The sequence below is a fragment of the Rattus norvegicus genome, chromosome 10, assembly GCF_036323735.1.
Source record: "Rattus norvegicus strain BN/NHsdMcwi chromosome 10, GRCr8, whole genome shotgun sequence".
NCBI lineage: Eukaryota > Metazoa > Chordata > Mammalia > Rodentia > Muridae > Rattus > Rattus norvegicus.
Window position 1 is genome coordinate 47,934,001 of NC_086028.1, and position 26,732 is coordinate 47,960,732.

General features: G+C 44.1%; 1 protein-coding gene and 2 non-coding genes across 7 annotated transcripts; 1 reads left to right on the forward strand and 2 right to left on the reverse strand.

The window, feature by feature from the left end:
- Positions 1–201: 201 nt before the first annotated feature.
- On the reverse strand, positions 202–307 carry LOC120095502 (U6 spliceosomal RNA). Its single transcript, XR_005490956.1, has one exon. It is a non-coding gene; the product is annotated as a U6 spliceosomal RNA (small nuclear RNA).
- Positions 308–13,366: 13,059 nt separating this feature from the next.
- On the forward strand, positions 13,367–13,500 carry LOC120095403 (small nucleolar RNA SNORA67). The gene has a single exon (XR_005490877.1). It is a non-coding gene; the product is annotated as a small nucleolar RNA SNORA67 (small nucleolar RNA).
- A 2,197-nt stretch (positions 13,501–15,697) lies between these two features.
- Positions 15,698–26,496, reverse strand: Zfp286a (zinc finger protein 286A). Of its 5 annotated transcripts, none has more exons than XM_039086570.2 (6): positions 26,368–26,496; positions 25,916–26,081; positions 24,930–25,001; positions 22,208–22,318; positions 21,012–21,104; positions 15,698–18,175 (listed from the first exon to the last, which is right to left on the reverse strand). In XM_039086570.2, the coding sequence occupies exons 2-6, from the start codon at positions 25,968–25,970 to the stop codon at positions 16,962–16,964; spliced, it is 1,545 nt and encodes a 514-aa protein (XP_038942498.1). In that variant the 5' UTR covers positions 25,971–26,081; positions 26,368–26,496; the 3' UTR covers positions 15,698–16,961. The 5 variants fall into 5 exon arrangements, with proteins under 5 accessions (XP_038942498.1, XP_017452938.1, XP_038942499.1 ...); NM_001191921.1 differs by having other exon boundaries at positions 15,699–18,175; positions 22,208–22,322; positions 24,930–25,015; positions 26,368–26,391; XM_017597449.3 differs by lacking the exon at positions 26,368–26,496 and having other exon boundaries at positions 22,208–22,322; positions 25,916–25,980.
- Positions 26,497–26,732: the final 236 nt, after the last annotated feature.

Consider the following 26,732-nt stretch of genomic DNA (forward strand, 5'->3'; position numbering starts at 1 on the left):
AAGATTAATAAAGAGCACTTCAAGTTAACCGCGTGAGGCTGCGTGTCACGAGGCTTTTCAAGATGAGGCGCTCAGACTTTCTCTTCCTGCATCTAGCTCGCGTGGCCACCTCAAAAACCTCTCTCTCACTCCGTCTTTGGTCTTTGCTGAACACCCCATGTACCCCAAATCGCCATTCCTGTTTGCCATACCTCTGCCTTCAAAAATAAGGAGCGCTTCACGAATTTCGTGTCATCCTTGCGCAGGGGCCATGCTAATCTTCTCTGTATCGTTCCAGTTTTAGTATATGTGCTGCCGAAGCGAGCACGAGAGTTGTTTTCTTACGTAAACATCACATGTTCATTGCAGAGAGCACTTTAAAGGTGCAGAAAACCACAGAAAAGTTAAGTAATACCTTACAGTCGGGTTACTCTGTAACCACTAAGGTTTTAAAGACCATTCATCTGTCTCAAAAATTCACAGAAGTACCAACATCACGGTTAGTTTATAACATACGTGTTATGTTTGCGGCATTCACGTTTTCCTATGTTTATAGTCCCTTCACCTGTTCGTTGGTCCTTTCTCCTTTTCTGTCTCCCCTCAAGGTCACTAATACTTACGGCCTGACATGCCTTCTTCTGCATATGTTTTCATGTAATCACTTGTGTGAGTACATGTGATAATTTAACCAAAATTAAATTTGTGCATACATTTATTATAACAAGAAATTATTCATAAAAATTAGGGGGAAATCTTGAAGTTAGCCTATCTGTATATTAAAAGTTACTTCTACTGTTCTGAATTATCCTTTTAATTGGCCACTTCTAATTCTGACTTCTTTTCTGCCTTACCAAAACAATGGTTCAACAACAAAGATCTTTACCTATTTGTAATCTTAAGCCTGGTGATGCTTTATTTCTAAGGATCAGGGTCCCAGGTGAGAATGGGTAATTTAACTAGACCGTAATTGCTGGGTTGCTAGTGGAAGCATATGCTGCACAGTCTTTAAGTAAGAGCACATGGCTTCCCTAAAGCCTACCCCCAAAGAAAGGCCAAGTTTTGCCAACTCTAGAAGCAGAAGTTGCAGTTCATTAGCTTATATTTGCACTTCCCCTGACTGCTAATTAGGTTAAAATCTTCTCATAGGCCACAGTCATATGGAATCCCATTTAGGAGACATTCAGTCTAGATGCGTTAAAGACTTAAATGTAAACACTAAGTTATCAAACATTTCCAAACAAAATTTAGATTATGTATCACTTAGGGACCAAAGGTAGCCTGTGGGAGCCGTATTGGATTTGGGCCTGGTTGCTTTGTCACTGTCTGGCCTTAGTCTTAGATTGTAGCATCAAAAGCCTCTCCCTGATATTTTCGGCACAAGAAGTTTACATTCACAAAATGTTGTCAGCCTGAACAAGACCCTTCTGGGTCTCTAGCAAGGTTTGACCCCTGCTGAGCCCTGCCCTTGCATGTGGAAGCCTTTTGTCCCCAACTGGGAGCAGTCTGGCCAGGTACTTCTCACTGAGTCAGAATTAGGCTGGCCTTCCTGGTTATTTCCCTAATTTATTCAGGCCACATAGTCGGTCCTTTGTTTTGAAGTCTCAGCCAGGGTTCCCCACTGTGCTTGACAGATACCTGCTAAGTGGTGTTCTTTGGATATATAGTTTGGTCAATAAAGAAACCGGAAGCTCTCTTCCTCTTCTGGCTTGACACGAATAACCTGTGTGTGCTTCTTTCATCCCGCAGGCTTTCGCCCGATTCTCGGTACCGTGTCGGTGCTGGCGCTGACAGTAGCCCATCTAATAAAAAAAGTCATGAGCCTAAGAAGATAAAATATTTCACTATAAAAATTAAAATGTTGTGACTTTACTATATGAAAATATAAATATAACTTGACTAGAATTTGTTCATAACTATTTATTTTATTGTTACTTATCTCTGATGTTTTGTATCTCCCTTTGTTCTCTTTTGAAAATATATTTAATATTGTATAATTGAGGTTTCATGGAGTCAAAGGTACAGCCAATGTAAATTTAACTTTTTTAAATTGAAAATAAATTTCCATATGATAAAAAAAGAAAATATAAAAACTAATGTTAAATTAAGAGAAACATTTGCTACACACAACAAAAGAGCCATACAGAAAAAAATACACGAGGCAACTCTAGATTTGTAAGAAAAGGTGAACCCATCGAAACACAGGTGAAATAAAGGCAGTTAACTTTAATCTGTAAAGTATGAACCATGGAGGAACTCTTTTTCAGTTGTCTACTTTTAATCTAGTGTGACTTTAATCTAGTGTGACTTAGAACTTCTAAGAATACAATTAAATTCTAACATTCTATTTAGAACTTTTAATTCAGTGTAGGGAATCTAATCCGTTTCTACCAACAATTTCCCTATAGTTATTCAACACAGCTCACAAGTTTCTTCTTGGGCACTGTTTGAATGCTTCACTGTTCTCTGTTAGTTGAGCTCCTCTCTGGTGGATCTTTTGTTAAACCAGCCCACAGAGTTCAGAAAGAACAAGAAAGGATGAGTTTATTCAGCAGTGAGTCTCAGAGGCTGAAAACATTCTAAGCCTACATAAGATGGTACAGAGGCTAGAAGCTTCCAGGACTAGACCTAGGTTAGCAGATGGATTATATCATGGGAATAAAAGTTACATTTACAGTTGCTCTTCCAGAGGACCTAGAGCCCACAAGGAAGCTTACAACCATATGTAACTCCAGTTCCAGGGGAATTCAATACTCTCTTCCACCCTTCTTGAGGTGCTGACATTCAATGTGCATAAACATACATGCAGGAAAACACACACACACACACACACACACACACACACACACACACACACTTAAGAAAAAACATTCAAAGGCCAAGGAGGCTCAAGGATAAAGTAGTTGCTGTGTGAGAATGGAAACTTGAGTTCTGATCCCCAGAGTCCATGTAAAGAAGATGGCCTGTGTGCAGTCCCAGTGCTGGGACAGTGAGGCAGAGATAAGAGGGTCCCTAGGGCTCACTAGCAAGCCAGCCAACCCAGTTGTTTAGCTACAGATTCAGTGAGAGACCCTATCTCAAAAAACAAGCGGGGTTGGGGATTTGGCTCAGTGGTAGAGCGCTTGCCTAGGAAGCGCAAGGCCCTGGGTTCGGTCCCCAGCTCCGAAAAAAAAAAAATTAAAAAAAAAAAAAACAAAAAAAAAAACAAGCTACATATAAAAACCTTCCATTTTATAACATCTTTCTCTATGTATGTATATATATGCATATATCTTCATATGCATCTATGTAAATATATACATATATTTATACATATGCACTGAGATGAGTTTAACTAGAATTATCCTACATAGGGGACAATGCTCCTTGAACAGGTTGCTAATAAGAATCCCTGTGCCAGGTGTGAGGTATCTCTTTGAGTTGTTGTCTGAGGGCCCTGGAGACACCCTCCTAACAATGTATGCTATTGCCACTGCTCTTGGTTGCCCCAAAAAACTTGACAGTAAGACCCCATTGTTGAAAACACCATACATTTTGATTATTAGAACATGGAGAAATCAGGTCACCACAAATAGCAAAAAGGTCACCAGATGTCGACAATAACCACTCCAAGACTTCTGGGTGGGAAAACAGGTTTTAATCTCCTCCATTGAGGAGACGTCCCAGTGTGTTTAACATTCCTGGTTCCCTAGTGCTCTGTGGGTACGTGGACCTTTGTGTCCCCAACATATAGTACACCCTTTTATAATTTTTGTTGTGATGACCCCATTTTTTATGGGTCAAAAAGTTTGACTCTGGTCTCATTCTCCAACTGAGTGTGGGTGAGGCAGAGAAGCTTCAAGATTCCAGATAGTAGCCATGCCCTCCAGCCAACACAGCAGACCGGAACCAGCAGACCCTGACTTACCAGGGGTCCAAGTGCAAACCTCACAGCAGCCATCTTTGCTTCTGTGATCTGCTTTCTGAAAGGGTGGCTGTCCTGCCCGGAGGCATGAAGGGAAGAGAAACAGTGCAAATCAGTCCCACCTTAGGAGCTTCAGACCTACCAAGCTGGAACCCTGACACAGGACTCCCTTGAGGGGTCACAGGAGGACCTCTGAGGGGACACAGGGAGAGCCCCTGCCACATCAGATCCAACTTTTTCCCCCCTGGAGATCTGGGGTTCATAAGATTATTAAATGTAGCCACTGCTGGTAGGTCTGACATTGCACACACAACTTTGAAAATACATTCTCATTTAATCTTTACATTAATCTGGTGGGCATTATTGTTCCAATATACAAAATTTTTATAAGTTCTCTAAAGCTGACTCAGAGCAAAAATAAGTGGCCAGTGCTAATCACCTTACAGCAAGCATCTTATTCCCCTTTTAACCGAGGCACGAGCCACACAGCTAGACAGTGTCCAGCCTGTTTGTGTGCTGAAGTTCCCAGGAAAAAAATGGCACAGCTGGGTTAAAGATTGTACAAACAAGGCGGATGGACTAAAACTACACTTCAGTAATCCTGGAGAACTGGAATGTTGCAGGTCTGCACTCTGTCTTCGCCTACCTGAGTTTGATTGAACATCTACCCTTTGTGTCCCCAACATATAGTATTAGGGTATTAGGTAAACCCTTTTAGAAACTACAAGCGTTTCTTCCGTTTACTGCACATTTATCAACAGACTTAAGGAGAAACCTCGCTTGTGGTTCATGTCAGCGGATTTAAAAATAACCAAGGATGGGTGCGCGCTCTGTCTGAGAACGTACAGTACCTGGGACCAGTCCAGCGTGTCCCAATCACTACACATTATTCCAACCAATGCGCATTATTCTTTTCCACGATCGTGCCAGGGAATGACAAATGTCTTAAAACCAGCCAGCCCGGTGAAGGAATGCAGTGCAGCTCTTAGGCTAAGCCATCTCGGGTGAGATTGGTCTTGGATTATCCACCCTCCTCTCCGACGCGGCTCTGGCCTGGCAGTGCTGGGGTCTTGGCAGCGCTGCAGCTCCGAAGCTCCGTTTTACTTACTGGAGGGTTCAGGTGAAACCTACAGCATTTAGTTTCTGTGGCCCGGTAGGCTCGCCTCTGTGGTGGGCGGATCTGCTAAGCTAGCTCGCGATTGGCCAAGCCCTGCGTGCAGCCGGAGCCCGCTCCCACGAAGGGAACTCGCACCCAGCCTGCACCCAGGCAGAAGTACCTGGCGGCCGCTGCGTGCCCGGCAGAGGGCGCTCGTTGAGCAGGGCGGAAACCCAACCGACAACCGCACTGCAAGGCCGCCCTGGCGGGCAGACAAGTGCACCTGCGCAACCCGCGCACTTCAGCACCGAGAATCTTCACTCAACCATCCTCGAGATTAAGAACAATTAGTTTACTGATGATTATCAACCTTCTGTGCGATCTAAGAAATACAACCACATTAGAAAATGTGTGTCTAAAGGCCACGGCCGATCGGGTCTAGCACTAGGCAAGACCACAGAAGTGACCTTAGGAAAAGGCACCCAGACAGCAGAGAGGCCACCTATAACTTAAAGTCTCAGAAGCCAGAAGAGTTGTTGAACGTCTTGATCGAAAAATTGGCGATACCTACTATCTACACTGTCATTTTTTGGTTCCTTAATTTTTCTGACAGGAATGAAATTATGCTCAAGGGGTCTGGTGCCAGCTAGCAGGGAAACTTACATCCAGGAAAGAGATTTCACTCACTTCTGACAACATACCCATCCACCATCTACAAGAAACTGGATCTTTGATAATGGGCAGGACCACACCTTGGCCAATGTTTTAAGTATTCCTGCCCCGATGGAAGGGTATCCTGGAACTCAGAAGCCCAGGAGCCACATAGCTCTGAGGGGAAAAGGTATCCCAGTGAAAGGGCATCCTGAGACATCCGGCCCAGGAACCACACAGCTCTGAGAGGAAGCCTCCTCAGCAGAGGCAATGCAGCTCCCAGGAGAGGATAACCCCGGCTCAGGAGTCTCAGCCTTGCTCCACTTTCCCCATTCTTCCCTTACTCTCTTCATTGCTTCTTGGTGTCTTCTGATAAGAGAGTGTCACCAGACAGCAAATCTCACGATAGAGATTTATTGGAAGGAGGAGTCCAGGGAGAAGAGGGACAAATCCAGGGGTGGCTGCCTCTGCTCTTGGGAGTGGACAGCATGGAGTTGAACAAAAAACAAGGCTTGAACAGCTGGGGTGGGGGACAGAGCTTTTTGTGGTAGAGACTTTCAGATTGTGGATTGGTAGGATTTCAAGTCCTGAGTTTGGGAAGCTCAGGGATTGGTGGGTTTTTCTGTTCAGGGATTGGTAGCTTTTTTTTTCATTCCCCCTCCCTTTCCTGCATTGGGCCCAAGGGTTAGGAGGAAGGATCTTCCTGGTCACAGGCCACACTGCTGAGCTGTTAGGAGGAGCTGGAGAGGAGGTGCCACCACCTGGGCAGCTCCTGTGATAGCTACAGGGTGAGGCAGGAGAGGAGTTGCGACTGTTTTCACAGGTGCTGCCATTTTGGCACACCGCTCAGGGACTACAACCAGGACCATTCTCTGTTTAAACTTAAACAGAGCCAGGATCCTGAAGATGATCTTGGGGTGCGGGTGTCACTAGACTTTTGTACCTTTTCCCAATGTAGTCATATTGTGTCTTTATGCGCTTCCCCTCCCATCTACTCTTCCCACCTTGATTTATTTCTTTTAAAGTCTATCATCAGCCACGTTTCCTCAGTTAAAGCATTTGCAATATCCATGCAGGACTTAGTTGGGGTAGAGTTGAAGTGCATAGTTCAGAAAATAGTTCCTCAGTCCGGACGTCCAGGCCGCCTGGTGAGTGTATATGCTATGTTATATTCCCTGAGTAAGATCTTAACTGCTGGAGCAACCACAGCTGCTGGGCATTACCACCGTGTGAGTGCTGTACCTCATCAATGTCAGTCAGTCCCTTTAGCCTCAATAACTGTTGGGGGACAAGCAGCTGAGTGTGTTGGGGGATTAAGCAATGAGTGGAGCATACTCAGAGTTATAGTTAATGATTAGGGGAAGGGTTGTAGAAGAAGACTCTTATTCTAAAAACATAAAAATAAACATTCTCAAAAGAACCATATTAATATTATGGTTAGGCAAAGAGATCTCAATCCAGACACAGAAGTCATTTATGACACCAAGTGGACAACACCAGAAAAGAACCTCCTTACAACATATTAAACTAAAACACTGAATATACCAGACAGAGAAGATGTATTTAGTTTATAGATGGTTGCAAGCCACCATGTGGTTGCTGGGATTTGAACTCAGGACCTCTGGAAGAGCAGTCAGTGCTCTTAACCACTGAGCCATCTCTCAGTGTATTTAAAATGGCAATAAAGAAACATTAAGTCACACACAGAGGTAGGCCCATCAGAATAGCAGTAGATTGATCAACACAAACTTTAAAAGAAATCAGGGCCTGCAAGGATGTTTTCAAGATCTCAGAGACAACAACTGTAAAATGGTCTAAATTCCACAATTAAAAAGACACAGACTTGGGATTGGGTCAAAAAGCAGGAACCATGCATTTGTTGCTTCTAATAAATGTTCTTTGCCGTAAAAGAGAATGACCACCTTAGGGTGGAAGGATGGAAAGATATTCCAAGCACATGGCACAGGGATATAAGGAGGAGCAGTTGTTCTAATGGCTTTCAAAACAGCCTTCAAACAAAAGTTAGTGAGAAAAGACAACAATCAGCTCATACTGATTAGGGACAACTCACCAAGAGGACATTACTACTCTAACCCTGTATGCCACAAGCACAGCTGCACTCAGCTTTATAAAATAAATACGACCAGCTGTCACAGATTGACCCAGAACAATAGTAGTAGGTGATTACAAGACTCTACTATCCTAAACTGAGAAATATGGGAATTCAATGACATCATAGATCAACTGAACCTATCAGACATCTATAGAACATTCTGTCCAAATACCTTGATATATATATATATATATATATATATATATATATATATATATATATATATATATATATATATATATATATATCACAGCTCATGGGCCTTTCTCTATGCTAGATCATAGATACAATTGGAGGAAAGATAGCATCTATAACAAATGGTGCTGGGAAAACTTCATTTGTGCATGGATTTGTGTGTTTACCAGAGATTTCAGAGGTTGATTCATCAGAGACCTTGGACTTAGTCTGTGGTTTCATTGGCTTTGCTAAGCCATATGATGGGATACAATCTTTCTGTTGTAGGATAGGCTTTGGTGGATCTAAGTGACCTAGACTGACTTCTAAATTGAACTTATAAAAACAATAAAGCAATTTAGAGAAGTTAAGGGAAGGGCAAAATGAGAAAAGGGGCCTGTCTGGGTTACTCAATGGCAAATACAGTAAGATTTGTGTCACCTTGGAGCTCAGAGAAAAACCAGAAAGCCGAATGAATGATGTGCTTTTGAGCTTCTGGAAGTTTTAAAACCTGAGGCGTTCACAGAGGACATAGCTGATCAAGCAACACAGGTTAAAAGATGGTCAATCCTGTCCTGGGAGGGTACGAAGGATGGGATTGTTTGGCTCTCCTGGGGCACTTTCAGCAAGCAGGTGTGGTCCACGGAAAAATGAGCACCGCAGAGCTAACCTGAAGCCTTTCAGAACTAGGAAGCTGGCCCCAGTAGCAGGCACGCAAGCTAGAATGTAATCTTTAGGCTTTAGTCATGCCAGCTCAGAGACTATCTGAGGTGGGAAAGGGCACACTGAGTCCATAGGAACAAAAGCATACAAGGATGAAGCCAGGTGGAGAAAAGGAAAATACTTGTGATTTATGGAGGGCTGGATGAGGTAAGATCACCAACGGTGCCACTGTACCTGACTTTGCTCTTTTGATACAACAGGTGATAAAGTGATGGGATATTTTCGTCCTGCATTGAACCTTGCTAATGTTTCTTTTTTTACTATCTCTGTTACTGCCCAAGGTCAGCTGATACTTGATAATGGATAATGGATAATTGATTATGGTGAGCCTGCAGAGATCTTGCCAGCTCTCTATAAAAAGGCTTCTTTATGTGTTAACCTTTGAGTGTCTTAAAGATGTAAAAACATCTGGGGTGGGGGTAGGGAGCAATAAAGACAGCAGATAACGGTTAAAGGTCATACTCTGTATGGGTAGAAAGGGGACTTCTTACCCATAAAAGTGGTTGGGTAAAAATCCAATACCAGAGGTTGACAACCCCAGTAGGAGTTGGCCAAAGAGACTTTATCATGGCAGCAGCTGCTGTGATAAAATACCAGGACCAAAAGTGACTTGTGGAAGGGTTTATTTTGGCTTACAGTTCCAGAGAGGGAGTCTATTATGGTAAGGAAGGTATGGTTGAGGTAGCCAGAGCAGGCAACTGGCTGCTTACAGTTTGCACTGCACAGAAAGCCAAGAGAGTGAAGAGGAAGTGGTTCACACTATAAACTCTCAAAGGCTGTCCCACTATTGTATGTCATCCAGCAAGGCTCTGCATCCTGAAAGTTCCTTATTTTTCCAGAGAGTGCTGGCTGAGTCCTGTGTGGCTTTTGTTCCTTCCTGTGTTTTACACAAGTGTTGGAGGGCATACATCTTCCAGTTTGTAGTCTCCCCAACTCCCTTTCTGTTGGTTTGATTTTATGGTAGTTTTCCTGGTGGATCCATTTGGACTTAATGTTCATCAGGAAAGTTGACTGCAGTAGCAACTATGGGTTTGACAGGAGTCCCTGTGTTAACTGCAGGAGAAAAGGCAGTGCTGTAGAATTAAACGAATTAAACAAAACCCGGCAGCAGGTTCCCGCTACTGCCCCAGTGTTCTGGGTTCCCAAATAAAAGACACACACACACACACACACACACACACACACACACACAGAGTCTATATGGACCTCTTCTTCTTCTTCTTCTTCTTCTTCTTCTTCTTCTTCTTCTTCTTCTTCTTCTTCTTCTTCTTCTTCTTCTTCTTCTTCTTCCTCCTCCTCCTCCTCCTCCTCCTCCTCCTCCTCTCCCTCCTCCTCCTCCTCCTCTCCCTTCTCCTCCTCCTCTTCTTTCTCCTCCTCCTCCTCCTCTTCTTTCTCCTCCTCCTCCTCCTCCTCCTCCTCCTCCTCTTCCTCCTCTTCTTCTTCTTCTTGAAAAGAAGCCACCACTAGTGGGATAGTGTTTGATGGAGGTCTAGAAGAACAAGTGTGTCACTGGGGCACCTCCATGGTACCTTCAACGAGAAGAGTTGAGGCAGACAAATATGCCTGGTGTGTGACCTTGACAAGACAGGATAAATGCTTGGAGTCTTAGGTCTGTGGTTTAAGATCAGACTAATGAGGCCTTGCTGTCAGAGTGCTTATGCACATTAGATGCAGTAACACACGCCAAGTGCTCAGCATACAGTGAAAGGAGATTATCACAGATGGGGCCTCTTCATGCGGTGTGGTGTGCAGCCTGGGAATGTCTTCTGGACTTCTGTGGAGCCTTCGGGCTTTCTGAGTCTCTTTTCAGACCTCTGTCTCTCTTTCCCACGCAAGCATCCATTTGGTAATTAGTGGACTCTCACTTGATTTCCAGGCATGATTTAGGCTGGGTTCCCTGTCTTATTATTTAGAAAACGGCTCAATAGACGCATCTAGCAGATGATTGACTTCCAGTGACAACAGGATCTTCGCGGGTTCAGATCTTTGGTCCATTGTCATCATGGCAGAGAGCATCGTGTCATGCAGACAGACATGGTGCTGGAGAGTAGCTGAGAGTTCTGCATCCGGATCCAAAGGCAGGAGGAAGGGAGGGAGGGAGGGAGGGAGGGAGGGAGGGAGGGAGAGAGAGAGAGAGAGAGAGAGAGAGAGAGAGGGAGAGGGAGAGGGAGAGGGAGAGGGAGAGGGAGAGGGAGAGGGAGAGGGAGAGGGAGAGGGAGAGGGAGAGGGAGAGGGAGAGGGAGAGGGAGAGGGAGAGGGAGAGGGAGAGGGAGAGGGAGAGGGAGAGGGAGGGAGAGACTGGGCCTGGATTGGGCTTCCTATGGACCACTTCTTAACCTCCACGTGGCTAATCCACCTCCCTCAGATAACCCAGGGTCATCACTACATTCTGTATTTTACCGTAGCTGCCCAGGATCCAGGATCCAGTTGGGCAGCCCTCTTGGGCTGCACTCTCCCTGCTTCTACATGGCAGTTATGCCTCCCTGTTCTGCACCTTCTCTGGTGTAGCATCTCTCCTCTCTCTCTCTCCTACAGGCCTGGCAGATTTCCTTCTCCCTCTCTCTCAGTCCCTAGCCTAGGAATCCTAAAAGTCCCGCCTCTGCCCTGCCCAGCCATTGGCTGTTGGCAACTTTACCAATCAGAAGCAACTGAGGGACGGGGGGGGGGGGGTGTCCCTTATTTTCTTACAAGTGGCTCTATTCTGGGGACCCAAATTAACATAAGAATATAAGCAGCATTAGAACAAACCCACTACAAGTGCCCTTTACCTGTGTCCCTTAAAAGATTAGGAGACTGGAAAGCTAGGGTGATATTGGCTTCCCCAAATAAAATGTGATTTAAAAAAAAAATCACTAAAATTTATGTGTGTGTGTGTGTGTGTGTGTGTGTGCGCGCGCGCACACACCAGTGTGGGTACATATCCACATTTGTGTGGAGGCCAAAGAACGACATCAAGTGTCTTCCTCAGTCATTCTCCACCTTGTTTTCTGAGATAGGGTCTCTCACTGAACATGGAGTCCCCTGATGTGCCTAGACTGGCTGTCCAACAAACTCCAGGAATCCCCTGCTCTACCTCCACCTCCCCAGCATGGAGACTATAGGTGCTTATCGTCACACTGGGCTTTTTTTTTTTATTGAATATTTTCTTTATTTACTTTATTCAAGTAAATAAATATTTTCTTTATTCAAGTATTATCCCCTTTCTGGAAATCTCCTATTTCTCCTCCCTCCTCCTGTTTCTATGGGGTGCTCCCCGACCCAACCCACTTGACTTTTTATGTACCCAAGTGCTGGGGACTGACTTCGGTCTTCATGCTTGTGTGGTACTTTACAGACTGGGCCATCAGACAATCCCCTAGATCATCTTACCATCTAACACCCACTTGTGCTGGGTTTCCAGACATCCTTCTCCTTTCCCTGTTACCCATCCTAAGTGAGCGGTACTGTATCTGGTCCGAGGAATCAAGTAATACTTGGTAGAAACTCCTCCCCCTTACCCTCTGATCGTCTCACAGATATGCGGGCTGTTGAGGGATATTCCGAGCTGACGCCTCCAGAAGTTGCGAAGTTCAGATAAACAGTTGCAAGTGTAATGGTTTCCTGAATGATATACAAGTGTTGGTCTTTCTTTACATTTTATTATTTACTATTTTTGTTATTTTCAGGACAGGGTTTCTCTGTAGCACTGGCTGTTTGGAACTCTGTAGACCAGGCTGTCCTTGAACACAGAGATCCGCTTGCCTCTGCCTCCTGAGTGCTGAGATTAAAGGCATGCATTGCCATGCTCAGTCCTTTCTTAACATTTAAAAGCATACTCATTATGTGTGTGTGTGTTGTGTGTATTCAGAAGCTTATGTGCAATATTTTAAAATTACACACACACACACACACACACACACACACACACACACATCTTTATTGACAGGCCATTAGAGCAGTCAAATTCAGTTCATAGGAAATAATTAAAACTACCAAAATTCATATTCAAATACAAACATGTAATTATGTTGAGTATAAGACATAAAAAAAAAGGACAAATAGTGAAATACAAAGGGCTGGAGTTCCACAAGGAACTAACTTAAAGCAAATCCCTTGGGGTGAATTAAGCCGCAGATTCTAGTCTCAAACCGTAAGGTGGACCCTGCTCAATGATATTCAGGAGGAAAACGGCAGTTTCTGCAGCGTCTCGAGGGGAGTGAGAGTGGAAGCAAAAATGTAGGAGGGGCCAGAGAACAGCACTGTCATATCGATGTCTGTAAACTGAGGCTGGTAAGAAGTATATAAGTAATTCTTTCTGAAGGATGTATAGCTGCTTCATTAAAGTATGTATTTTAAAAACATCATAAATGTGGTTTAAGTGAATAAATGTTTGAGAGCACACATGAGCACATGGGAGGCCATGGGTGGTTGGGTTGCTTAATGTGTGTCAGGTCCTTTGTAGGCATTGCCACCTTACTTTTTACATAATGTAGTTTTTTGCTAAGTGGGGGTGGGAGAAATCAGACTCAACTCTGAAAAACTCACATTGGTCTTATTTCATAAGATTTCTAGCCTCCAGTTGAATTGTTCTGTCTAAGCTTTGAGGATACTAAAATGGTCTTAACTGACAAAATTCTCTTAGAGATATACGGTTAACATTCTAAGGCCAGGAATACTTCAGCATGTCATTTCTCAAATTTTCCCATTCTACTGTTCCCAATATCCTGTAACCTTAAAAATCAAGTAGATTGTCCAAGGTGATTCTCTCTCCAAAGGGATGATGGTGTGTCCCTTTCAGGATTATAGCAAGTTGGAGAAAGGCCTGAGGTCACTGGTGAACGAGGAATACTTGTTTCCTTTGCCTTCCTTTGGCTGCCTTCATGTATGCCTACTTAGTCAGGATAGGTAGTGTCCTTTGATAACTATATTCTCTGTCTTGACCTAGCCAGAGGCAATGCTGGGCAGCAGGTCTCCTTAGCATCACTTACGGACCTTCCCACCGACAGGGAAAACTATGTCCACAGAATAGGTTGAGTTGGTTGGTGTGTGTGGCTAATAACATGGTGACAGAAGAGGACAGAGGACTCTTTGAGACATTGAGACTTTCTACATTTCCATGTTGCTGACTTCATTTGAGGATCTGTCCTACTATCTGGCCCTAGCACAGGCTTCAGTCATGGGGGCACTGAGGATCAGCTGGAGGGGGAGGGAAGGGAGTCAAGGGATGAACATCTTGATTTTGAGGCAAAAAGAAAAAAAATTAAGTAGATTGAGAGGGACTATTGAGCTCCTGGGTATTTGCAGTGAATTCATTTGCTCCACCCTGCTTATCAATCTGGCCTAAGAGGGTAGACTGGGTTCATTCCCTAGTGAAGGGAAAGTTCATTACAACTTCTCTACTCCATCTGATTTCTTATGGTTTTATCCTTCTTCCTGTCTCCTTGACACGGGTGATCTATCACAAGGCTAAACAGCAGATATTACAGGAGTTAGGAGATGATCTGTAATGCACCAAATATGTCCTTTCAAAAGTCAAAAACTTGAAACTTTTATCACTGGGATGTTGGTATTTGGGAGGTGATCAGATCAAGCCTGTAGACTTCTCATGACAGGGATCACTGTGTTTAGAAGCATCTGGAGAGACTATAGCTCTTACCTCAACCTGTGTGGATGAGGTACGTTCTGTTAAAAAGGAAGTAGTCCCCCATCACACCTAAACATCCTGGTGCCTTGATCTCTAGCTCAAAGTTTCAAGCCTGAGTTAGAATTTTCTCTTGGGTCATGAGGTACAGATCTGTTGTCCTCAAGCTACATGTTTATGAAATTGGATACAGCAGACACGATCTCTAAGTAGCTACTCAATTTTGATGTAAACGCTCAGTGCAGTTGGGCTCCAGTACAATTTATACAAATAGGTGATGGCCAGACTTGGTCAAGAATCCCATGCCGTGTTTGTCAAATCCTGCTCTTAAACATGCCAACTAAAGTAATGAAAGGGTTGATCAGCTCTCCCTGGCTCAGCCATTCTCCTAGTCAGACTTCAAACCCTGTACTGGCTAGTTTTGTCAAATTGACACAAGTTAGAGTTGTCTAAAAGGAGGGAACCTCAATGGAGAAAATGCCTCCATGAAGATCCAGCTGTATAGCATTTTCTGAATTAGTGATTGATGGTGAAGGGTCCAACTCATTGTGGGCGGTGGCCATCACTGGGCAGGTGGTCCTGGTGTCTGTAAGAAAGCAGGCTGAGCAAGACATGGCAAACAAGCCAGTGAGTAGCGTCCCTCCATATTCCCTGCATCAGCTCCTGCCTCCAGGTTCCTGTTCTGAGTTCCTTGTCTTGATTTCCTCCAGTGATAGACTATGACGTAGCAGTATAAGCTAATTAAACCCTTTCTTCCCCTACTTGCTTTTGGGCATGGTGTTTCACCACAGCAGTAGAAACCCCGACTAAGACAGATCCTAAGCCTTTCCACTTGACTTAAGTGAGTTTCTGTTCATTCCAAAAGGTCTTTATGAAGAGTCCCTTTATTCTTATTTCCCGTGATTTCCATCACTCCTGAATTCACACTCCATCCACCCATCAGGCAGTGCTTTGCATGACCACTGCTTCTTTAAGCCAGCTCCCTGGCTCGCTTTAGTCATAGAACTCAGTCTACCGAAATGAACAACGGGGGGTGGGGTGGTCTCAATGAAAATGGCCCCACTAGACTCATAGGGAGTGGCATTATTAGGAAGTGTAGGCTTGTTGGAATAGGTGTGGCCTTGTTGGGAGGAAGTGTATCACTAGGGAATGGGCTTTGAGATTTCAGAAGCTCGAGCCAAGCCTAATGGCTTGCTCACTTTTCCTGCTATATACCCAGATATAGCACTCTCAGCTCCTTCAGCACCATGTCTGCCTGCATGCAGCTATGCTTCCCGCCATGACGAAAATGTACTAAACCTCTGAAATGTAAGCCAGACCCAATTAAATGTTTTCCTGTATAAGAGCTGCCATGGTCAGAGTGTCTCTTCACAGCAACAGACAGAGGGTAGGAACATAAATTAGAATGGTATAGGAAGGCAAAAAGCTAAAAACCTGTGATTACTTTTCCTATAATTTTATTCTTATATATATAACCTACAATACAGAATAGAATAATTAAAAACCTGGCACTGTGTGTTGTTTTACTCATAGTTACTTTGTTTTTGTGTTTCCCATCTTCTCAATGGCTTTTGGTCACATATGTAAATTACAGTAATAGGTCATTATGATTTCATGGCATGTTTACTTAAGAGGCCAGGGGTAAAGACCAACTAATGTATGGATGATAAGAGTAATAAAATAATGTAAGCATGAAGGCCAGATAGGTCGGAGAAAAAGATGTTTATCCTTGGGCAGGTCACGTCAGGGCTGCCCTGAGAGCTTCTTTCTATGCTGGAGAGGAAGCCGGGGTACCACACAGTCACCTCAGCATTCTCTTGCCTGGGACCCTAAACCAAATAATACATTGACCCCCATCAACTTTTCACATGGTCAAACTGCAACACACCCAGAGGACTTTCTAAAAGTCACAGAGGATAGTGCACCAGAAGCTTAATAATGTATCAGAAGGAACTCTCCTTGATGACCTGCTTACCAAAAGCCAAGGGCTCCATGAGTGACAAAGATGAGAAAAGAGGACTTTGGCACACAAAAGGAAAGGGGAGACTCTGATCTGCTAGGTACTGTAGGGTAGATCCCAAGGAACCGGAGAATTTTCCAAACAAAAGGATAACAATGCCATTTATGTGAATCAGTGACCAATACAGTTCATGTACACCCAACCTAGAATCTATATCCATCAAATTAGACGCTCTTGGTGGGGGATGGAATCCTAAGCTGTTCTCATCTCTCCACCTTCATTTAGTTTGAAGGAAATGATGTGGTAGGTTTGTCTGTCTTTGCATTGAGAGTAACAACTGTGTATCTTCCTGAGGATAAGAATGTGTGTCTCAAGCCTAATCTACAAAAGAAAAGATTTCCTTACTAAAGGGAAGGCTTCAGCATACCCTGCTGTGACTAAGCACAGGGAAACTAGATTTCGTGATGTTCACAGTATTACCGTCTCCCAAGCATTTCTTGAATTTAAAATTGGGCATTTGGAAAACCGAGAAGAAACATTTTGAGAATTATAGCCAGGGCTTTTCACTATTATCAAGCCAATGAGTATAAGGGATTCTTCATCTGCTGTTCTAAAGTTATATACCGGACAAGGGAAATCATACACACAGACACTCCCCAGGGTCACATTGTGGTCCTTCTATTTCAACATTCAAATATTAAACCCAGCGACGTAGCCAACTTTCCCGTAACACTCGGCACCTCTTCAGGACTGCTCTTCAGTGTGGGTTCTTTGATGTCGGATGAGGGATGAGCTGCACTTGAAGCTTTTCCCACACTCATTACACCTAAAAGGCTTCTCTCCAGTGTGAGTTCTCTGGTGTTGAATAAGAGCTGATGAATGAATGAAGGCTTTCCCGCATTCTCCACACTTATAGGGTTTCTTTCCAACGTGAATTCTTTGATGCTTCGCAAAATTTGAGCTCCGGCTGAATGTTTTCCCACATTCGTGGCACTCGTAGGGCTTCTCCCCAGTGTGAATTCTCTGGTGCTGAACAAGGTGAGTGCTCTGACTAAAAGTCTTCCCACACTCGCTACACTCATATGGCTTCTCTCCCGTGTGAACTCTCTGGTGCTTCGTAAGAGACGAGCAGTGGCTGAAGGCTTTCCCACACTCTTGACATTTATAGGGCTTCTCTCCAGTATGAGTTCTTTGATGCTTAATGAGAGCTGATGAATGAATGAAGGCTTTGTCGCACTCGTTACACTCGTAAGGCTTCACACCAGTGTGAATCAGCTGATGTTGGGCAAGGTGTGTACTTCGGTTAAAGCCTTTCCCGCACTCGCCGCATTCATAAGGTCTCTCCCCGATGTGAATTCTCTGGTGTACCGCGAGGGCTGAACTTTCTATGAAGGTTTTCTTGCACTCACCACACTCGAAGAGAACTCTGGTGTGGGTTCTCTGGTGTTTAGTTAAATTGGCTCTGTGGCTAAAGGACTTCCCGCACTCACTGCAGGAATAGGGTTTCTCTCCAGTGTGGACTCTCTGGTGTCGGATCAGTACTGAATGGTAAGTGAAGAGTTCACCACAGTCATCACATTTATGAGGCTTTTTGTCTTTATAAGGTCTCTGCTTTTTCATGAACTTTGATTTCTGCTTCAGTCTTTCCTCAAGCGTGTGGAAGTCACAGGATCCTTCCAGATCTCTGTCATCAGTCATAAGGCAAGGTTTCTGACTGAAATTTCTCCAATATACATCACATTCACTATCTCCTTCTTCAGGGAGGGAGTTCGGGTGAGTGGACACTTGTCTTGGGTGCTTCTCCCGATTCCCTTGCTGCGGCTCCAACCAATGCTCGCACTCAAGAGCAGTTTCCACATGGGGGTCGAAAGCAGTTTTTTGTGTCCGTTTGTCTGATTCTTCTTTGGGAAAGTCTAGCACTGAGGTTGACTCCTTGCTCTCGGGTCTGGTTTCCACGTCTGAAAAGACATTGCAAATGCAAATGCTCTTTGTTTTCTGTGCTTAACAGTAACACAGTCCTATAGCAGGTAACAGCGGAGATGAAAGTAAACCTTTGTGGGGTTAGCAGATCTGACACTCTTATTGGATGGGTTGTCAAAAACGGGAAGAAATCGAGGGAAGTAAGTATGAAGATGAAAAGGCTCTAGCCAGAAGAATCGGAGGGGGGAAAGGCGATCAGAAATCGAACATAGGAGGGAAGGGGGTGAAACAAAAGTGTCAGCAAAGGAGCAGGCAGTGAGTACATTAGAGCTGGATGGGAAAATCACATTGTATAGAATGTCTTCTGCTGCTATAGTAAATACCAAGGAAATGACATACATATATGTATTGCTAAGTATGCAGAATTTACTAAGATGTAGTATAATAGTATAATACTATAATAGTATAGTAATTAAAATAGTATGGTGCTGAAATATGGACAAATACGCCTAGGAAGAAATTCAAATATCTATAAGGGAACTGGGCTCACCTAAAGGTAGCATCACAAACCACTGGCAAAAGATCGCTCAGTAAGTGATGTTGGGTTATAGACTCTGAGCACGGAAAAGGCACACTGCACGCCATTTACAAAAATAAATAACCGCATGATGAAACTGGAGTCTTTCCTAATAAAATTCAGATTATCTTTCTGATAAAATTCTTTCCTAATAAAATTCAGATTATCTATCTTTCTGATACTGGTAAGACAAAACAATTCACAACAGGTAAACGTAAAATAGTAAGAGCTGGGCTGCAGAGATGGCTCAGTGGTTAAGGGCACTTGCTGCTATGGTAGAGGACCCAGGTTCAATCCCCAGGATCCACAGGAAGGTTCAGAACACTCTGCAATTTCAGTTCTAGGGGATCCAATACTCTCTCCAGGCCCACACTCATACATGTAAAGCAAAATGTTTTTAAAATATTATTCTAATTGTGTGTCTCTGTGTGCATGTATGTGTGTATCTGTGTCTATGTGCAGGTATGTATGTGTGAGTCAGATGCCTACAGTGGCCAGAGGCCTTCGATCCCCTGGAGTCGTAGGCAGTTGTAAGCTGCCTGACGTGGGTGTTGAGAAACTCAGGTCTTCAACAAGAACATTTTGTATCCTTAACTTCTGAGCCATCTCTCCGGCCCCTGAAATGAAATCTTAGAAAATCGGTAAGAGCGAGGGATGAGCTCAAGGGCAGAGTGCTTGCCGCGCCTGTACAAGGCTTTGGGTTCCAACCCTAGGAGTGAAAAATATCAGTAACTCTGACTTTGAAGTTTGAAAGTTTAATATACTAACTTTGGGGCTATTAAATATACTACAATCTGGAAGACTCTATTCCTCCTCGTTTTGTAACTTCACCACTCTCAAGCACTGGGGTCTAAATCAGCTCCAACAGATCAGGAAACCCTGAGTCGGCAATAATCACGAATGCTCACACGGTTCAGACCTAGCACTCGGAGAACACAAATGAATAAGAAGTGGTGCTTCTTTACAAGACGGACATGAGTGACTGAGTCAACTGGTGCTCAATAAACAGGTAGGGGGCACTTTGAGGCCCATCTTCCAGTCATCTACTTTAAGGTCAGTCCTCAAGAGGAACCCAAGTAATAAAAGACAGTCATGAGCTCTGCTAATGGCCAGAAGGTAAGAACAAACCGTCCAGCTTACTCATACTCTTCCTCCACACTCTGCCTTGTTTGAAAGGAAAAAAATGTACAATTCATTACATATTAATATAGATTGATAACAAAGTGAAATGGTAGAGCTTAAAGATGATCACAGAAAAAACTGTAACAATAAAATATACATGTTAATGTATATATGCGTGTGCATGCATATACCTGTACATGCAAATAAAAGAGTGACTCACACCAACTTCGAGACAAAGAGGTTACTTCTAGAGAATGGGAGAATGAGGCCTTTGTCTGAATCCCTAAAATTTTAATTTCTTAAAAAGTAAAAGACATAATATATCCGTAGGGATGGCTAAAATAAACACAGTTAGTATTAATTGTTGATAAACAAGTGGAAAAACTACAAGTTGCAACTTCTCTCAGCAGAAGGATATTTGGAAAGATTTCATAAATCTCTTTGGTAATGTCTACATTTTGTGCGCGCGCGCGCGCGCGCGCACACACACACACACACACACACACACACACACACACACACGTCCATCAAAAGGCATGTGGAAGAATGTATATAGAAGCAGTGTCCATATAATCAATAGTGCACACTCTCCAAATGCCTGTCTGCTGGAGAATGGGGAAACTGGGATACTGAAAAGGCAGGAGGCATGGAGAGTGAGCTCATCTTAGCAACGTGCCGTAACATGGCTGCAGCTTGACGGGAAAGTTCAGGAAGGAAGCCGGACTCTGAGAACACACAGTGATTCCATTTAAATAAGGCTCAGCAGACATCAGAGCTAACCATCGGTATTACCAGCTGAACCAAGGTCACCCTTGGGGAGAGGTGATTGAACACTTGAACACCCAGTGCTTCTCAGGAGACGAGTGCTTTCTTGATTTAGGCAGTAGTTACGTGAATGTGTCCAACTTGTAAAAATTCATAGAAACATAATGCTTTTATGTATTTTACTGTTGCAAAAAAAAAAAAAAGAAGAAAGAAAAAGGAAAGGAGCGGAGAGTGAAAGAAAACATTTAATTTTGGTGATGGTTATTTTATTTTGACATATGTGTAAAAGCACCAGAATTTCAAGTATTTTGGCCATCAAAGTGCACAGGCTTTTCTAATGATCGCTTAAGCTCTGATAAGCACCACTTGTTCACTCCTGACGCATCCGAAGCCCCATTTACTTCACCTACCTGAGTCGCTGCACTTGGGAGACTTTCTCTCGAGCTTCAACAGTTCTTTCCCATCTTCCGAATCGTAGTCATCAGGTTTGGAAATAGGAAGCCCTTGATTATTAAGAAGGAAAGGGAAGGAAGAGAGGAAAATGAACGAGACACACAGATCTCTCCTGGAATTCAGACCCATGCCCTTCCATTACAGAGAAGACAGGATGTTGGAAGGCCATCTGGGGTGAGAGAGGAAGGACCTCTCATTGGGACTCAAAATATCTGCAAGAGTCTAAGACTGGTGCAAGGCTCAATGGAGTTTGTAAGGACGAATTTGTGTGTTGTAAAGGAAGACAAGCCTTTCAGTCTCCTTACTGTCCAAGGGGACGATTATAGAACAGCACTGCAGATCAATCTTCGCTTCAGGAAAGAGTATGAATTATAGAGGTCTTCAGTGGCTTCCCCAATCTGTGACTGCGAGTGCCGCTTTTTGTCTTCTAATTTTTCCCCCTTTCTTTTCCAATTACTAGAATCTCTTGAAGGATTTATTACATGAGGGTTTGACAGAAGCCACCATAGTCTCTTCCACCCTCAAATAAAGTGCACGTACACTCGCACGCATGCACGCACAGAGTGATGTACACTCAGGATACGAAACGGGCCACAAGCACTCCCTCTTTCTGACCTGTGTCTCTGATGGGTATATGCCTATTTGTTGAATTTTCAAAATGAAAGTGTCTCCTTCATTTGTTCAGCTCTCTACCTGCAGGAATAAGCTATGCCCGGAGCGCTGAGGGCCACCTCGGCCACCTAGGAGGACGCTAGGTTAATAATTAAGACAGGGCACAGAGAAGCCAATTGACTATGAACAATGAATACCCCAAATTCCAATGACACCTTTGCTTCCCCAAGTCCCTCCCCTGAAGCTGGTGTACATTAGGTGGTTATCTGAACCTTGATTCACAGAAATCTAAACATTTTGCCAAGAATCTAGAACAGAATGGGAGGGGGATGCAGCTCAGCGTGTATGCTTGGTACACGCAAGGCTCAGAGCCAGTCCTCAGCATCCAGCGAAGTGAAACATCTCCTTCCTCTATGCTAAAAAGAAATACTTTAACACTACTGAATGACAAGTGATGGCTTATTACTGCAATTCACACTCAATGACGTTAATGACAGCCCCATGAGTGGATTTCAGAGCCGTGGGAAGAAGCTGTTCTTACAAAGTGAGACCAGGTTCCTGTAGTTCTCCAGCATCACGTCCCTGTGTACAGGATCCAGTTTCCCCCATTCCTCAGGTGTGAAGTCCATGGCCACGTCCTTGAATGTCACGGCTTCCTAAGACACAAATATACTTTATTTCCATCATCCTTTAGTTGACACCTGTGGTGGCTGTTCTTGGTTGTCAACTTGACTACATCAGGAATTAACTGCAAATCCAAGCAGCTGGGCACCCTGTGAGGGATTTGAGGCAGGAAACTCCACCTTAAATCCATATCTCTTCACATGAGTAGACGCCCCTAACTCTGGACCACACTTTCTCGTGGCAGATGATATAAAAGACATAAGAAATGCAAGCTTTGGGGTTGGGGATTTAGCTCAGTGGTAGAGCGCTTGCCTAGGAAGCGCAAGGCCCTGGGTTCGGTCCCCAGCTCCGAAAAAAAGAACCAAAAAAAAAAAAAAAAAAAAAAAAGAAATGCAAGCTTTCGCTTTTGCCTACTTACTCTCATTCTCACTGGCAAGCTAAGTATCCGGCTGCCGCGGCATTCCTTCACTGGTACCAGAGCCTACCTCTTTGGGATCCTGACATATACTGAAGACCAGCCGTTCAGACCATGAGTCTATCCTCACAGACTGGACAACTACTGGATTCTTGGACTTTCTGTCAGGAGACAGCTGCGGCCAGACTAGCTGAACCACAGTCTCTCAGCCACTCTAGTAAATCTCCTTTATGTAGATTCATTCTATCAGATCTGTTCTTCTAGGGAACCCTGACTAATACCTACAATACTCCTTCCTTTCATTCTGTTCCTAATGGACATAAAGCAGAAAGCCAAGATACACTCAACAAGGGAAGTGGTAGATTTTCTAATAGTGTTTAGATCCCCAATCGTCTATGCACTTTCACTGAGTACCAGGTGAGACTCAATGTGAAATAAGACTATGTTTGCATCACTGAGAAACTACCAGTTTCATGTAAAAAAATTTAAGGTATACGTAGTGAGAAACAAAGAGAATGTCTGCATAGTTCCCCTATAAGTCCTTAATAAACAAATAAAAAACCCCATGGCATTGTCTTCAAGAGAATTACAACACAGGGGTTAACGACGGAGCGGTCATAGAATGAAAGAACTGGCGGTGAGCAGCAAATACTCTGAAATTTGTAATTAATTCAATGTAAAGGGCCATTAAATTAGAAATATGTGATATGCTGATTAAGGTTACGGATGTAGTTCAAAAGTGCTCATGAGGAAAATGCGGTAAGGGTAGATCTCTGTAACAACAACAACAGCAGCAGCAGCAATAACAGCAACAAGGACAACAACCAAAGGGGTTGGTTTTATACATGCTGGGACTGAAGCACCCGGTTAAGTAAAGCCATAGGGAATGGGAACAAAATTCCCAGTTTGCTGAAACAAAGTAACAAATGTCTACTTGGACATAAAGCACCTTCTGTTTAAACACTCAGGAAACATTTGCATAAACCCAACAGAGCAGATTTTAGTAAATTTCCACATAGGAATAGAAGAAAGCAGTAGTAGATTACTCGCTCTTCTTTGGTATCTGCACCCTGATTGTTCTGTCCCTCTGTGCTGGGCAACTCAAGCCCGGAGGCATCAGGGAGAACTGAATCCATCTTGGAGCCACAGGTGGAATGTGTCTACAGGCGTGTGCACAGCTATACTCCGTGAACAACTGCTCCTGACCGACACCAAATGGTGTAGAAAATGGCCTTTATATGCTGCTAGAATTAATCTTGGCAGCAGAACACCTAACCTTTAACCTGAGTGATGTAAGGGGCTGGGGATTTAGCTCAGTGGTAGAGCGCTTGCCTAGCAAGCGCAGGGCCCTGGGTTCGGTCCCCAGCTCCGAAAAAAAAAAAAAAAAAAAAAAAAAAAAAAAAGAAAAAAAAAACCTGAGTGATGTAAGTCTACATTCATTTGATGATGGTGCAAACAAACAAACAAACAAACAAACAAACAAACAAACGACTAAGGGCAACACTCACAGAGTTTTAGAAAAAGGTTGACAAGATGGACATGCTAGCTCTCCATGTTACTGTCTGAATCCTTTACCCAGACAAACCTGGACTTTCAGTTAGTCTGGTCATCTGTTTGCACAAGCCATCGTAAAATGGGTATCTTCAGATGGCATGCAAGCCTCTTGGGTTAATAAAGTCTGCAAGACTCACAGGGCAGTTGAGAAATTCCAAAAGTCATTTTTACAAACATTCTATCGAGAAGAGGCTGACGAGGGATCTTTGGGCTGCAGAATGCAGTATGAACTCTGTAATTAGTAAGCCACCGACCATTCCATATCCAAGTTTTAACTGAGTGTTAATATCATTCTCATCTCGTCATCATTTAAGTTGTTCTCTTAAGTTCCTACTGACAGACACATGTGTGCTGCTTAGAGAAATGCACGTTTTGAGAAGTTTATATTAAAATAGCTTTCCATATGACCAAATACAGAATTTAGCAGAGTCGGGGAAAGAAGAGAAATGTGGCTTACCTGCCTGGAGAGAGACAAGAAATACTAGATGGAGAAGAGAGGTACTATGGGTAAGTAGAAAATATTTCCTACTGAGTCCATTAGTTTCTTAGAATTAGAACTCAGGTCTCTAGATGGGCTCTGTGGACAAAGAAATGCCACATCAAAAAGGGAGTGCGTCTGCGCTCTAAGACACAAGGTGGGATTTGATCTCAGTAATTCATGGAGACTTACCTGGGGTCTGGCTGTGAGTCTCAGAGCAGCCACGTCTCCTTCTGCACTCTTCTCTTGGGAAAGGAGAGAATCCTGGGAAGAGAGTGCTAAGGGCGAGAAAGTGGTAGTGACTGGGTCTAGACCTGTCTCTCTACTCAGATTATAATCTAAACCTCTTCATCACACCAGATGTGCTCCCTGTTAACAAAGACTTCAGGGAATCCAAAACAAACTGCTACTTTCCAGTACTGTAAAATAGGCTCAGGCACGTTGCTCCTCTGGGTTTGAGTTCAATTCCTCCACTCATGATGCACCCCCACAAGCAAAAGTCTCTGGTCTGCCAACTAGAATAAGTAAGCTCCCATTATAATCTACCTAAAGTAGACTCAGTGGTTTTTTTCCCCCCTTTGGTTTTTGTTTTGTTTTTTAAATCTTTTTAAAGCTTCCTTAAGAGGGAGAGTGCTAGTTCTCACTTCCAAATTCTGACTGGTTGAGTTTGAGGTGACATCTAGCAACCTGAAAAATACCCCTCGAGGGAATTTGACACAGTATGTTACAGACTGAAGTTCAAGATCCACTGGTCTCCTAGTACTGAAGTCAGCTCCTAACTTCTGTACCTGTGAAGGAGGTTATGAGTGATCTGTATTGAAACACCCCACACAGTAACTATGGATAAAGTGGGATACTGATGGAAAAAAAATATATATTTGTCAACTACAAAGCTGAGTTATTGTATCTACGATGGAAACAAGGATGGGACAGTAATTTGGAAGAACTTGTGACTACGTTGTGACAATGTCCTCATTGGTGGGTCCACTGTGAAGCACACTTGAGTGGAATGGGGACTGACCCCCCACCGTAAGCCCTGTAATTCTCAGAGCCCACCCATCAAGACAGCGTTGACAAGTCTCGGTCTTTTCCACTTAACCCACGACAACGGCGGGTTTTCCCTTTAAAAGAAGAATTCCACTCTTCCATGATGCACACCAACCCATCAGCAATTTTACCTCTTTTCTGGGGCACTTCAGCCAAATCCGTCTCCATGGTCACCACCTTTTCCATGTCCCCAAGGTTCTGCTCTTCTCTGGTTCGCGCAGTCAGCAGTCCACGGAGCCTCGAAGGACTTCTTCCCTCTTGGGCTCTGTGGAGAGCGTCTCTCAGATCACGTGGGACCTGGAAACCAGGGAAAGCATCCAGAATCTGAGTCCTCACCAGTCTGTTCCTGGCCCCTGGAGCTGTCCTCTAGGGAACTGAGTGCCAGAGAGGCAGCGGGCGCAGACAACCCCTGCAGATCCGTCGAGCTCTCCAGTCTGCACTGGGATCCCGGATGGCGCGTGGGGCGGGGAGGGAAGGGGACGAAGCTCAAGAACTACGAACTCCAGTCCCACCTGGCAGAGAACGACCACTGGATCACCCTAGAGGTAAACGGAGGACCGCAGCATCCCACCAAGCAACTCACCTCCCATCCCAGGCCTGACAAAGGCTACGAACTTCTCGGGTTAGCTCTGAGTCGCGCATGCGTGACATTCTGCGGGGCAAGGCTAGGAACTACAACTCCCAGAAGCAACTGCGCGTTGCCAGACCCCCGTTTCTTGGCAGGTGGGGACCAAGAGTGGCTCAGCGGTACAGCAGGATCCCTCCCTCTCGCGAGAGAAAAGGGGTGCATCGTGGGTGGTGTCCCGCAGTACCGGAAGGTTGGGACGTGTGTGACACAGTGTCTTTCTCTGCACCTTTGTCTGCACAATTGCGCCTATGTAGCTTCAGCCCCAAATTCTTTACCATAGGCATGAGTATATGGCTTTTAGCCATGGTTTTGTCCTTCCC

What these genes read in the sequence shown, in the direction of transcription:
- Zfp286a (NM_001191921.1), bottom strand. Translation starts at nt 25,970, where the DNA reads ATGGAAAAGGTGGTGACCATGGAGACGGATTTGGCTGAAGTGCCCCAG. An exon ending in GACTCACAGCCAGACCCCAG is followed by an intron (nt 22,323 to 24,929) that starts GTAAGTCTCCAT and finishes TTTGTGTCTTAG; the next exon opens with GAAGCCGTGACATTCAAGGA. An exon ending in CAGGAACCTGGTCTCACTTT is followed by an intron (nt 21,105 to 22,207) that starts GTAAGAACAGCT and finishes TTAATAATCAAG; the next exon opens with GGCTTCCTATTTCCAAACCT.